The 13,349-nt window shown below is 41.2% G+C and overlaps 1 protein-coding gene across 1 annotated transcript; it reads left to right on the top strand.

The window, feature by feature from the left end:
- The first annotated feature begins 10,599 nt into the window (after positions 1–10,599).
- Positions 10,600–12,333, top strand: LOC147450363 (photosystem I chlorophyll a/b-binding protein 2, chloroplastic-like). Its single transcript, XM_086519607.1, has 5 exons — positions 10,600–10,759; positions 10,978–11,136; positions 11,409–11,446; positions 11,563–12,077; positions 12,195–12,333. Exons 1-5 carry the CDS (start codon positions 10,707–10,709, stop codon positions 12,210–12,212), a joined length of 783 nt encoding a protein of 260 aa, XP_086375733.1. The 5' UTR covers positions 10,600–10,706; the 3' UTR covers positions 12,213–12,333.
- The last annotated feature ends 1,016 nt before the right edge of the window (positions 12,334–13,349 follow it).

Below are 13,349 nucleotides of genomic sequence, written 5' to 3'. Positions count from 1 at the left end.
AAGACCTCAAACACCTTCAAAGGTGGAGAGAGCTAGTAGGGAATGAGGGTAGGGAAGAGAAAGAAGAAGAATTCTTGTGAGAAAGAAGTAGTGTCCTCTCATACCATTACTCATAGAGCTTAGCATAGCATAGTAGCATAGTAATGGAGATGAAGAAGATGGCAAGCATAGTATCGAAGCATGGCTCTTGGTTGGATTTGCATTTCATAGCCAAAAGTGTTGGTGTAGGCTCTCCACTTCTCAAGCTTAGAGAAGGAGATGAAGTTCTTGCACTTTCACAAAGTGAGAATGAGAGCATGTGAGTGTGTGTGAGAGAGAGCACACCCCCAAATTGCCTTGATCAACCCATTCTTGTAGCTCATGACTAAATTTGATTGGACCCTTGAAAACCTAGCCAATCACATGCTTAGTGAATATTAAGCAACAAGGGTAGCATTTGGACAAGTGTCCTCCTTACCCCTTTGAGAGAGAGGGCTTGATAATGCCTATATAATTATTTAATTAAACTAAATGCTCATTGGATCCCTTTAAAGCCTAGCCAGTAGGATTCAAGCACACGATGAGGGAAACATGAGGAGGAGCTTGACATGTGTCCCTGTTGCCTCTTGTGGAAAGGGTGACCCTTGAGAGGGTGAAAGTGGTAGTCTCTCACATCCCCTACTTGTAGGGATTGCCTTCCTCATTGTAGGCCTTGGTTTGACCTCAAGCTTATTTAGCACCTTGTCCCATAAGCATGACAAGAATCTCAAGCACCTTAGTCAGCAAGCACGAAAATCAACTCAAGCTTGGGCCGGGTTACCACCTCAAGCTCAGCCCTAGCTTGCCTAAGGTCCTAAGTCTAATTGACTTTTGGCCCCGTGTTGAGATAGATTCATAAGCACATGTCTATATTCTAACTCTTGTTCCCATTTATTCTCCCACATAAATGATCGGTTTAATATGAGAAAATCATTTGAGTTAGTTAGATATTAGATTTTATGACATTACCTCTCTCTTGAAATCATAGTCGTCCTCGACTATGAGGTAGAGGAGATAAAGCCTTAGTCATTAGTCTATGTTTCTTAGTGGGTAGAGGATCCCTTTTTACCCTATGACATCATTCTAGAATGGATGACTAATCCATTTGGTGCTTGAGAGACTTAGTTGACGTAAGCATGTCTGCTCTTGAGTCCATATTTACAAAGTAGAGTGACAAATTCTACCTGGTGTTTGAGAGACGTTGTCATAACAAACGTGATTCTAAGCATGCATACTACTTAAATTTGTGTATAATAAAAAGAGAATTAGTCTTATAAGACAAAAATATTTTTCGTTTAAAAAGTATTTACATTTGCTTACTTTATTGTAGCATAGTATGCATTGACAAGATTCATACTATCCTTAAGCTGTGTTCCTTGCATCCATCTAGCATTTCAAAAGGATAATTTTTGAACTTAATAAGATACCATCAGATAATCTTACCATGTCTTAGTACCTTTTCTTCATGTCAAAGAATCAATTTGGACTGAAGCACCTCTTCTCGATCTTCGATCTCGGGTCCTCAATGATTCGCTCTTGTGATGGCTCTCCTTTGTAAGGATTGAGTAGGCTCATATGAAAAACATTGTGAATGAGCCAATGGTTGGGCAACTTGAGTTGATAGGCCATCTCATTGATTGGTTTTAGGATTTGAAAAGCTATTTTATCATAATACTTTTGGTGGCCCATAGAATTTTTGCCCATAGTCTATCTCAATCGAGCCTTGGGAAATTTGAGTAGGATCCAATCATTTTCCTTGAAATCTAAGGCCCTTCTGTGCATGTTAGCAGTAGCATTTTTCCTTTGTTGCGAGATGGATTTAGCCTCCTTAATATTTTGGAAAGATTCTTGTAGGTCTCGACTATACTAATCGGCCAGCGAAGATCTTCCCATGTACCTTAAGTAGCAAGGGACTTTTAGGTCTTCCTTCAATGATTTCGAAATGTGCCTTCCCCATAGTAGTATGGACAATGTTATTGTACCTATACTCTAAAAGAGGTAGGTACTTTTCTCATTGGGAACGTTGATCTACTTTGGTAACATAGGTCTTAAGTAGATCTAGAATCATAAGGTTGGCTATTTCACTTTGGCCATACGTTTGTGGGTGATAGGCCGAAGAGAAATTAAGCCTAGTACCTAGATTCTCAAAGAGACCCTTCCAAAAATTACTGGTCATTCGAGGATCTCTATCCAAATCTATTGATGTTGGCAAGCCATGGTGTTAAAAAATTTGGGATATGAAGAGGGTTGCCATTTGGTGTGCATTAATAGTCTTTTTGACATGTATAAAATGTGTTGTTTACTAAACTTGTCTACTATTGTCCATATTCCCATATTCCCATGGATGGACTTGGGCAATCCAAAGATAAAATCCATGGATATGTTCTCCCATGGTGAATTAGGAATTGGCAAAAGTTGGAGCAATCCAGATTGCTTCCCCCTATCATACTCTGTCTTTTGGCATACCACACATTTTGACACATAGTCTTGTATGTCCGTCTTCATGGTAGGCCAATAGAAATACGTCTTTACTCCACAAAGGGTAGGTTGAATCCCTCGATGCCTCGCATAGGGAGGAGCATGGGATTCATACATCACTTTTTCACGAAGAGAGTGAGTAACACATAGCCTATTGCAATAGAGAAGATAACCATCCTGCAAGGTGAATGGTTCTTCTTTCTTCCCTAAGGAAGGACTGAAATTACATCTTTAAAATTGGGGTCAACATCATACTCATCTATCATAGAAGATAGATCATGGTGAGTTGCTATGGACACCGCATTGGCTTTTGGCTGTTGTGATAATGCATCAGCTACTTGATTGTGCTTGCTAGCAATGTGAGCAATATGAAAATTGAATTGCGAAATAAAATTTTCCTACCTCATTTGTTTGTCGGATAGCTTGGTTTGTGTCATGAAGTACTTAAGACTTTGGTGATCCGCACGTAGGATGAATGGAATCCCCAAAAGATAGTGCTTCCAAGCTAGTAGCTCCTTCTCGTAGATGCCCAATACTCGCTTGTCGAAATCAAGTCTTCAACTCTCATATGCTATGGCTTGCCCTTCTTGAAGCAACATTGCTCCAAGGCAATCTCCACAAGCATCACATTGAACCTCAAATGGTTTTGAGAGATTCTGTAGTGTAAGCACGTGTTGAGAGGTAAGCTTTTCTTTAAGCTTTTCAAAAGAACTTTGCTCTTTTGAAGTCCATAAATACTTAACATTTTTCTTGGTCAAAGCATGTAGTGGTACTGCTATTTGGGAGAATTTAGCTATGAAGCATCTATACTATGCACACATACCAATAAAGCTTCATAGCTCATGTAGATTCCTTGGGTTAGGCCATCCTTTTATTACTTCAAGCTTGGTTGGATCATATGGATGCCATCTTGAGAGATAATATGGCCTAAGTCTTGAATCTCTTGGAGAAAAAATTCACTCTTCTTTTGGTTAATGAAAAGTTTATTCTCCCTCATAGATTGAAAGACTACCTGGAGATGTTGCTCATGCTCCTCCAAAGATTTGGAGTATATGATAATGTCGTCGAAGAACACTCCAATGAACTTGTGGTAGGGTCTAAAGATTTTCTCCATTAGGTGGTTGAACGTGGCTGGAGCATTTGTCAAATCAAAAGGCATGACACGATATTCATAAAGACCAAACTTTGTATAGAACGCGGTCTTTATGATATCTTCATTCACTATCCTTATTCAATGATAGCCACTTTTAAGGTCAATCCTATTGAAGTAGGTCGAACCTTGTAGCTTATAAACAGATCTTCTACCAGTGGTATGGGAAATCTATTTTTGATAGTGAGACAATTTAGTGCTCGATAGTCCACACAAATGCGGTATGTGCCATCTTTCTTTTGTACTAAAAGGACTGATGAACAAAAGGGAGAGGAGCTAGGACTTATCATCCCCTTGTCTACTGGCTCATGCACTTGCCTCATAATCTCCTCTTGTTGAGCTTGCGAAACTCTATAAGGAAGTTTATTAGGCAGTGAGCTCCTAGATAGAAGCTCTATCTTATGGTCATCATCCCCTCGTTTTGGAGGTAACTCCATAGGGAATCTATTTAGAAAATTAGATAAGTCTAATTCTTCTTGATTCCTACCAATTTGTTTTGTTAAAACATTAGCATCATATAGAGACTCTTTGACAAAAATCATGTACAATTAAACCAAGCTTTTCATTGACTTATCAATAGAAGGTGAATTTACAAGTGGTATAGTACGACTGGACTCATTAGCTCTATATACATGCTCTTTTCCCTGCAGGGGAAGTAGATTCTCCTTTAGGGAACTTCATGTTGGCAGCCATGCGGTTGAACCATGGTGCTCCTAGGGTAACATGCTCATGTTGAAGAGGAGAGATGAAAAAGTCTTCTTTGTCGACGTAGCTTTGGACATGAAGCCTCAACTTCCCAATCAAAGGAGTAACGGAGGCTTGTTGTCCCTTGAAAGCCCCATTGACAGTTATAGTATCTCCCATCTCGAAAGCTTGTATGCCCAGCTTTGTGGACAACTAGTTGTGAGTAGAGCTAGGATCAAATAGGATGAAGGCATCATGATCCCTCACCTTCCCCCAAGTATATGAAAGGGATGATCCTTTGCAATAAGAATCCTCTTTTGGAGCTTCGACCGTGGAAGCTCTAGGAGTCTCATTACGAGCATTTATTTTGGGGCGAGAACGATAGCCATGTCCTTGCTCCCCACACCTAAAGCATTTGTGATCTTTGCGAAAAGACTCTAGCTCTTCATGAGAGATTTTGTTTTTACCTTTGTAAACTCTCTTCTCCTTGGTCTTGTTGTTGTTGTTGAAATTTCCTTGGGAAGAACTTTGAGCATTGTTCTTCTCCTTTGCATCATTTCGATCTTTGTTTTCCATGGGCTTGGCATTCCTTTTAGTCCCTTGTTGGAAATTGATACGAGATGCAACCATAGTGTGGTGGATGACTTTGGTGATAGAACCAAGCCGTTGGGAGTTGACATACTCGGCTATTTCTTCAGGTAATCCCGCACAAAATTGTTTCTTTTGCTTGGCGAAGTCTATCTTCTAGCTTTGAGATGTAAATCCCAAAACTTGTCTACATAATTGTGAATAGACTCGTTGGAAAATAACTTCAAACTCCGCCATTCGATGAGCACTTTATCTTTGGCATTGCTTGCAAGGAATTTCTTGGAAACTCATAGAGTTTTCCATGTCTTTGGAGCTTCACCATTTCCACAAAGATTAGCCCACCATTGACGATAAGATTTTTGAAAGTGCATAGCTACATGACGAATCTTGGAAGAATCAGTGAAGCCCTCAAAGGAAACATCGAATTACTGGATGAAGGCCAATACTTTGTCAGTAGCACCAAAGGCGAGAAAAGAGATACTCTTTCCTCCCCTTTGAACTTCTTAAGCTTGTGGGACCTTTTCCAAGCAGGGTAGGATTTGCGATGTCCTCTCCTCTTGTATTCTCTAGGAGAATAACCGCTGCTTTCATCGGAAGAGGAGGGAGGTGATGAAGAAGGAGAAGAGGGTGACCTCTTTCTCGCCTTTTTCTTCCTTTGTTTCCTCTCTTTCTTTTTAGACTGATCAGGAGAAGGACTATAGGATGATCTTTTCCTCTTGGGAGTTGGGGATCGTCAAGACCGCCGTCTTTGTGGAGCCACATCTTCAGAGGAATTCGGAGATTCACTTCTTTCTCGTTCATTGGATTCCTCCTCTTCTCTTATCGGAGAGAGTCTTCTTTTGGAAGTCTCAACAAGAGGCTCCTAATCTCTCTCTCTCTCTCTCTCTCTCTCTCTCTCTCTCTTCTTGGAGAGGTAGGTAAATCCCATAAGGATGAAGTTGTTGGGTAACTTCGTCTTGAAAGGCAAGGTTGCCCATAGCTTGTTGCAACCTAGTAACAAGATAATTCACAAACATTGGGGCATCATTAGTAGCACCTTCTTGTGCAAAATCAAAGTTGTCAATATTCATTCCACTCTCTTTATTAATGGCAACCACGCTAACTAAACTTGTGTATATGCTACTTTGTGCTTTGGTACCCTCAAAAACCTTAGTTGCTACTCTTCTTTACCTTTGAAAGTTAGTTCTCAAGTAGCCACACCTGTGGTTTAGAGACTATTGAATGCAAAGAGTAGTGGAGAGGGTCTAAGATTGCTAGGTTGATTATGGTTCCTGTTGAACTTACTAGTAGCTCAATAATGGTTAAGCCAAAGGCAAGCCCCAAAAGACTCCATTATTAATTCTATAGTTCCCAATGGTATACCTCGAACTAAGTCCTTTTCAACCAAGTTAATGATCCATGTCCCACTTACCTCTTGCAATGAACATGTCCAACCTTTCATGGACAACTTAAGGACCTCTCTTCTTAAGCAAGATAAGAGAAACCAATAGCTCTGATACCAATGTAATGGATTTGGACTATGAACATTGAGAATAACAGAATTTAAAGAACTGTAGTGAGCATTTTTATGAGAATACTTTGAGAAAATAGAGAGAGAAATTGATTAGAGGTAGCAACATAACCATTATACTTAATTAGCTTGGCGTGAACAATACTTTGCAAGAGAGAGAATTAGAGAACTTGACAATAGTTGAGGGCCGGATTTATGTGGATCTGGTTTCCTCTCCAAAAGGCTTTTGTATTATAGATTCTCCCATATAGAGAGACTTGGTACAATACAAGCTTCGTGTTCCTTGAGACCTTGATGGTGCAATGAAGATAGAGAGCTTCATGCACCACAATTATGCCCGTAACTTAGCTACATGAAAGCATTAACTTGTCCCCGGCCTCAGTCCCAAGACCTCAAACACCGTCAAAGGTGGAGAGAGCTAGCAGGGAACGAGGGTAGGGAAGAGAAAGAAGAAGAATTCTTATGAGAAAGAAGTAGTGTCCTCTCATACCATTACTCATAGAGCTTAGCATATCATAGTAGCATAGTAATGGAGATAAAGAAGATGGCAAGCATAGTATAGAAGCATGGCTCTTGGTTGGATTTGCATTTCATAGCCAAGAGTGTTGGTGTAGGCTCTCCACTTCTCAAGCTTTAGAGAAGGAGATGAATTTCTTGTACTTTCACAAAGTGAGAATGAGAGCATGTGTGTGTGTGTGTGTGTGAGAGAGAGAGAGTATACCCCCAAGCACACCCCCAACTTGCCTTGGTCGACCCCTACTTGTAGCTCACGATTGAATTTGATTGGCAAGCATAGTATTGACGCATGGCTCTTGGTTGGATTTGCATTTCATAGCCAAGAGTGTTGGTGTAGGCTCTCCACTTCTCAAGCTTTAGAGAAGGATATGAAGTTCTTGTACTTTCACAAAGTGAGAATGAGAGCATGTGAGTGTGTGTGAGAGAGAGTATACCCCGAAGCACACCCCCAACTTGCCTTGGTCGACCCCTGCTTGTAGCTCATGATTGAATTTGATTAGACCCCTGCAAGCCTAGCCAATCACATGCTAAGTGCATATCAAGCAACAAGGGTAGCATTTGGACAAGTGTCCTCCTTACCCCTTTGAGAGAGAGAGAGAGAGAGAGAGAGAGAGAGAGAGAGAGAGAGAGGGCTTGATAATGCCTTTATAATTATTTAATTAAACTAAATGCTCATTGGACCCCTTTAAAGCCTAGCCGATATGATTCAAGCACACCATGAGGGAAACATTAGGAGGAGCTTTACATGTGTCTCTATTGCCTCTTGTGGAAAGGGTGACCCTTCAGAGGATGTAAGTGGTAGTCTCTCACGTCCCCTACTTGTAGGGCTCGCTCCCCTCATTGTAGGCCTTGGTTTGACTTCAAGCTTATTTAGCACCTTGTCCCATAAGCATGACAAGAATCTCAAGCACCTAGTCAGCAAGCACGACAAACACCTCAAGCACCATAGTTAGCAAGCACGACAAGCACGACAAGCACCTCAAGATTGGGTCGGGGATTCCACCTCAAGATCAACCCTAAATTGCCTAAGGTCCTAGGTCTAAGGACTTTTAGCACTAACCTTTGGAGGTCTTTAATGAAGCTAACCCTAAGGTATTTCAAGCTCCATTAGCTAGCATGGCTCTTTGATAGACCATCTCCCATTTGGACCCATTGACTTTTGGTCCCGTGTTGAGATAGATCCATAAGAGCATGTCTATATTCTGACTCTTGTTCCCGTTTATTCTCCCACATTGAACGATCAATTTAATATGAGAAAATCATTTGGGTTAGTTAGATATTAGATTTTATGACATATTTATTTTGGTTTATTGATGTGATTATGCACTTACATGCACATATTATTACCTGCTTTATGGATATTTGATTTAATGCCCACAATAAGTGGCTATAAATTGTCAATATCTTGATGCCGATGGGCCACTTTATGGTAGAGGCTGCTTTGACATAGACTTGCACTTATGATCTTTTGATGCCAATTTACTGTAGATGTGATGTACTTTTGGTAGTTATATGCTATATTGATGCATCTTTTGTATAATTAAGGTAAACTTTGGTTGAGGTGGGAGATTACTTTAGTTACGTGGTGGCCAATCTTTGATAGATTTTGAGTTGCTTGCATGATTCACCATGCCTATTTACATGCATAGTTTGCTATTTTAGTAGTGTCTTGATCTCTTTCTATCTTCCATATCTATACAACCATAATGGATACTAGCCTTTGCATGGTCATCATATTGGAGTTTCTCAATAATTTACTATATACACATGCATGACTTTATGGTAAATAGATTACTTAGCCTTTGTGACAGTGATGATAAGGCCTTTTGAAGACAAATGTGGGGAGCTTTGGTAGCCACCCAATATGGATTATGTTTGTTGGAGATCCTCTTTTGTAGGCTCACCATAAGCTTTTTATAGATTGAGTATAGATGTTTTGCTCATTCATGGAGTTGGTGTGATAGTGTTTGAGTCAGTTCATGATCCATTGTATGCCTTGGTTTTAATACATTGTTGTTCTGACTGTTTTTGGCTATACCAAAATACTATTGGAGATTTCTGCCATATTGATCCATTTTATTTATGCATATTTCTATCACGTTTTTGACTGAGATAGTGCCAAAACTTGCTAGTTTCTTTACTAAGCTTGCCATAGTCTCTTGCTTGAGATGGCCGAAACTCTTTACCATTGAAAAGCATGATGCTAGCAACTTCTCAATGTGGAAGGAGCAATCAAAACTAGATTAAAGAAGTTCACACCAAAATAAGCAAGCGAAAACTTTGCATGGATCAAGCCACCTACCATGTTTGACAAGGATAGGCTTGAGTTAGATGCATTGGTTTTATATTACACTTGGCAAATACTTTATTGTTATCAAAGAGAAGACGAATAAGTCCCTTGAAAAAACCTATGCAACGATGATCAGAAAAAGGCTTCTTCTAACAAGATTTGCCTTATGAAGAAGCTCTTTTTGACTTGTGAATGAAAGAAGATAGCATTGTTCTCTGGCACATGATTGAGTTCAACATTATTTTTAGCTAGTTGCATGCTTAAAACTTGATCTTAGGTGTCATAACCAAGCTATATGCTTGCTATTCTCTTTGCCTACATCATGGACACGTCTGTCACTACAATAGGTCCAACTATTCTTGGGTTCATTATATGTATTGTCACCCCCTATGGCTCTCTGCCTCTCTTACCTACACTTTTTATAAGTTTAGAAGAGGTTCTCACCTTAGCCAACCAAGCATCATTACATACTTGGCTTCTGTTTATCTCTCTCTTATTCTCTCTGCATGTATTCTTATGGCTCAGTCTTGAGTGTGGGACCCCAAATTGATCCATATTAACGATTTCTAGATTCTCACTACATATATGGTTTGCAAAGCTCTAGGCATTTGTAATGTGTTAGGCATCCCAAAAGTTCTCGACTTGACTTATTCTATGAAAGTTCCTTCTTAAAAGAAGCTGGTAGCAAGAAGTCTAGCCTTTTGCATGCGATTTATGTTCTATTGGATTGTTAACAAGTCTTCGAGTGTACGTTAGGTGGAGCACGTTCTCCTGAAAAAAATTAGCCACCGTGACCTTGACTTGGTTTAGCTTTTTTTCTCTCTTAATACTATTATAAAAGGGGGAGGGATTCCCCCCCCCCCGTGTTGCTCCCACCTTAGTCCTCGGCCAGTGAGCTCTGAATCCAGTGTGCTCAGCGAGAGACGAGAGAGATAAAAGGCCTGCGTGTAGAGAGAGAAAGAGAGGCAGCCGAAGGCCGTCGGCAATACTAGTGACCAGAATACTAGTCAATGTGCTAACGATGCATGCTTTTGGAACATGGTATTAGCTACCTTCCTTTGTCGATGGTGGTTGGGGCACGTAGTTCACTCCGGTGGATGAAGTGGGTGTATCCTTGATGCTCAATGCTCACCAAAAATGGTTTTTGTGATCAATGGAGAAAGCACAAATTTAAAATTTCCATGACTTGAGGTGAAATTTGTCGAGCAATAGTACACCGAAGGTTGGGTTTTATGTGTAGTTTGAAGAAAATAAACTGGTTGAATTGGATGAAAGTATGTGGTGAGGAGGCATCCACCAATGAAAGGAGCACTATCCTATCCTTTATCCTTGGACAGATTGTATTCTATGAGGAGAAACCTGTTGGTTTGAGTGTGCTAGTGGGCGCCCAACCGAATCTGTGCTTGTGATTGCGAGAAAGCAAACGAGAAGAGCGAGCAGTAGCTGCAATCGATCACCGCGAGCTTGTGGCTATGGCGTCCGCGGTGTGCTCCTCTAGCAGCCTCGCAGCCGTGGCAGCTTCCAGGTATGCCTAGCGCTCGAGTGATGATCTGTGTGTGCCTATCGTTTCTCTACGCTCTCAATACTGCGCGCCCTCTTGTGGATTTGCGTGTGCCTATCGTTTCTTAGGCACATTGGCTGCTACATGCTCGCGGAGACACGCGTTGTGATTGTTCTGCGCTTCTGTTTTTCGGGAATGCGCTGGCTAGATTGAAGCGTTGTGTCTGGGTTTGTGTTCTGCAGCGTGAGCAAGAGCTCCTTTGTGTCCGGACGGGCATTGCGAGCTGCGCCCGCAGCAGCTACGTTTGCTCCATCAAAGAGGGCCGTCACCGTTTCGGCAGCAGCAGCCGACAGGCCTTTGTGGTTCCCCGGCAGCACTCCTCCCGAATGGCTTGACGGAAGGTGTGTACCTTCATTGAATTAGTGAAAGCAGCAGCACAGTGGTACTATGTGAATGTCCTGTTGGCATGGAATATAGTCATTTTTCAGCTGGAGATGTAGTATCCATGCCCATCATCGTCACGGTGCTATTTCTGTGTATTTGTATTTGCATTTCATATGATGGTTTGCTTTTCATCAGCGCATACCATTTCAATATATATTAGTTACTGTGTGAAGGTATTGTCGCTATTGCGGATTATATCATGACTTATTGTCTGATGCTTCCAATGCAGCCTACCTGGGGACTTTGGTTTTGACCCCCTTGGTCTCGGTAAGATTTGAATTGCTGCTTCACCGCTTGATTTGAACCTCGTACCGCTTGATTTGAACCTCGTATCTTTGAAATGCCCTAACTATTGCTGATTGATGTGTATTTTGCCGCTTTAGGATCCGAGCCTGAGCTCCTCAAGTGGTTTGTGCAATCAGAGATAGTGCACTGCCGGTGGGCTATGTTGGGTGCTGCTGGAATATTCATTCCAGAGGCTCTCACCAAAGCAGGAATCTTGAACACCCCATCATGGTACTCAGCTGGAGAGGCCGAGTACTTCACAGATACGACTACCCTCTTCGTTGTGGAGCTTATATTCTTGGGTTGGGCCGAGGGCCGAAGATGGGCAGACATCATCACTCCAGGATCAGTGAATACTGATCCCATCTTCACCAACAACAAGCTAACAGGCACAGATGTCGGATATCCCGGTGGCTTCTGGTTTGACCCTCTAGGCTGGGGCTCTGGTTCTCCTGAGAAGCTCAAGGAGCTAAGGACTAAGGAGATCAAGAATGGCAGACTCGCTATGTTGGCCGTTATGGGTGCATGGTTCCAAGCAATCTACACCGGCACTGGCCCCATTGACAACCTTGCCGCCCATCTTTCTGACCCTGGCCACAACACCATTTTCTCGGTAATTCTGTTTTTTTCGTGTTCCTTGCGTTATGGTTTACTTCACTCATGTATATGTGAAGCAGCATGAAAGAGTTTTCTCTGATTTGTGGCTCTCTGTGTTTCTTTGAATGTGCAGGCTTTCTTGAGCAAGTGAGCGATGATCCTTCTACCTCCATCACTTGGAGCAGATATTGACTTTCGCTTCCTTTGTATGCCAATTGAGAAGTTTGTAAAAACCTTTTATTTGGTTGGAAGGTCCTATTTTGTCGTGTTAACTGTGCCTGCTCCTGTTTTGTCAATTTACTCGTCATGTTTTCATTGCATTTACCTTGATGGTACGAGTCTGTTTCGATTATAGATCATGCCTATCTGGGTGTATCTACATCGGAAGTTTGCTACTGTTCACTGACCAAATGCCTCTCATTTGAGCCCTTCATCTCTTCTGGTTAATGAAGAGAATGAAGTTTGGCTTGAATGTTCTCATTCAGCTGATATGAAAGTCCTCGACTTTGTCACTATCTGATTGTTAGTTGGCAAACCTAACAACCTTTGTTATTCCCACCAAAAATTAGCAATCTAGCTGAAATGGAGCTGACTATGGCGTTTAAATATAGTGGATGTTTTATCTATTGAGCAATTGGGTCTTGTCTTTGGTATATACAATTTCTTCAATAGAATTTGTAGATCGTATGCAAAGTATAATGAAGGTTGCACGGTTGATAATGCACTAAAGCCTGGAGCTATCGCATCTGGGAAGTGAACGAATGTTTGGGAGTGTCCTTCACATAGCTACACAGAGTGACAATAGTATCCTAATCTGCTTTTACCCTATCTAATGCTGGAAGAGTTTTTAATGTAAAGCAGGACATTCAGAATCCTTTAAACTTTCTCATTCCTCTCAACCCAAGTCTACAATTGGCGAATGTAAACACTGGTTATCATCAATTACAAATGTAATGTAGAAATACGAATGGCGGGATAATATTTCCTCCGTGTTGGCCTAACTAATCTATCAGTTATGCTCAATCACTCTAAAGAAGCAGCTGATAAAAATATTTCTATATCGCTCAACTTCCTAAGGGGAAAAGCATGACAATCAGGCCTCTGGAAAGGCCCGAGCTTGGTAGCCACCGCATCTCCTTCTTGAAAGTGTTTAACCTTGAGCCTAAACCTCTCACTATTAAGCATCTTCCAATCCATAATGAATCAATGTGATGAAAAAATCCTTGCCTAAAGATTATATATTTTTAAAGAGTTGATAGTAGAGTTGGCGATGACCAATGTGGCCTAT

The sequence above is a fragment of the Adiantum capillus-veneris genome, chromosome 9 (genome assembly GCF_014529385.1).
Source record: "Adiantum capillus-veneris isolate H3 chromosome 9, ASM1452938v2, whole genome shotgun sequence".
Taxonomy (NCBI): Eukaryota; Viridiplantae; Streptophyta; class Polypodiopsida; order Polypodiales; family Pteridaceae; genus Adiantum; species Adiantum capillus-veneris.
The sequence above is the reverse complement of the archived record's forward strand: the minus strand, read 5'-3'. Positions and strand labels throughout refer to the sequence as shown.

Coding starts and splice junctions, on each gene's coding strand:
- LOC147450363 (XM_086519607.1), top strand. CDS start 10,707: ATGGCGTCCGCGGTGTGCTCCTCTAGCAGCCTCGCAGCCGTGGCAGCT. Junction 10,760..10,977: donor GCAGCCGTGGCAGCTTCCAG/GTATGCCTAGCG, acceptor TGTGTTCTGCAG/CGTGAGCAAGAGCTCCTTTG. Junction 11,137..11,408: donor CCCGAATGGCTTGACGGAAG/GTGTGTACCTTC, acceptor CTTCCAATGCAG/CCTACCTGGGGACTTTGGTT.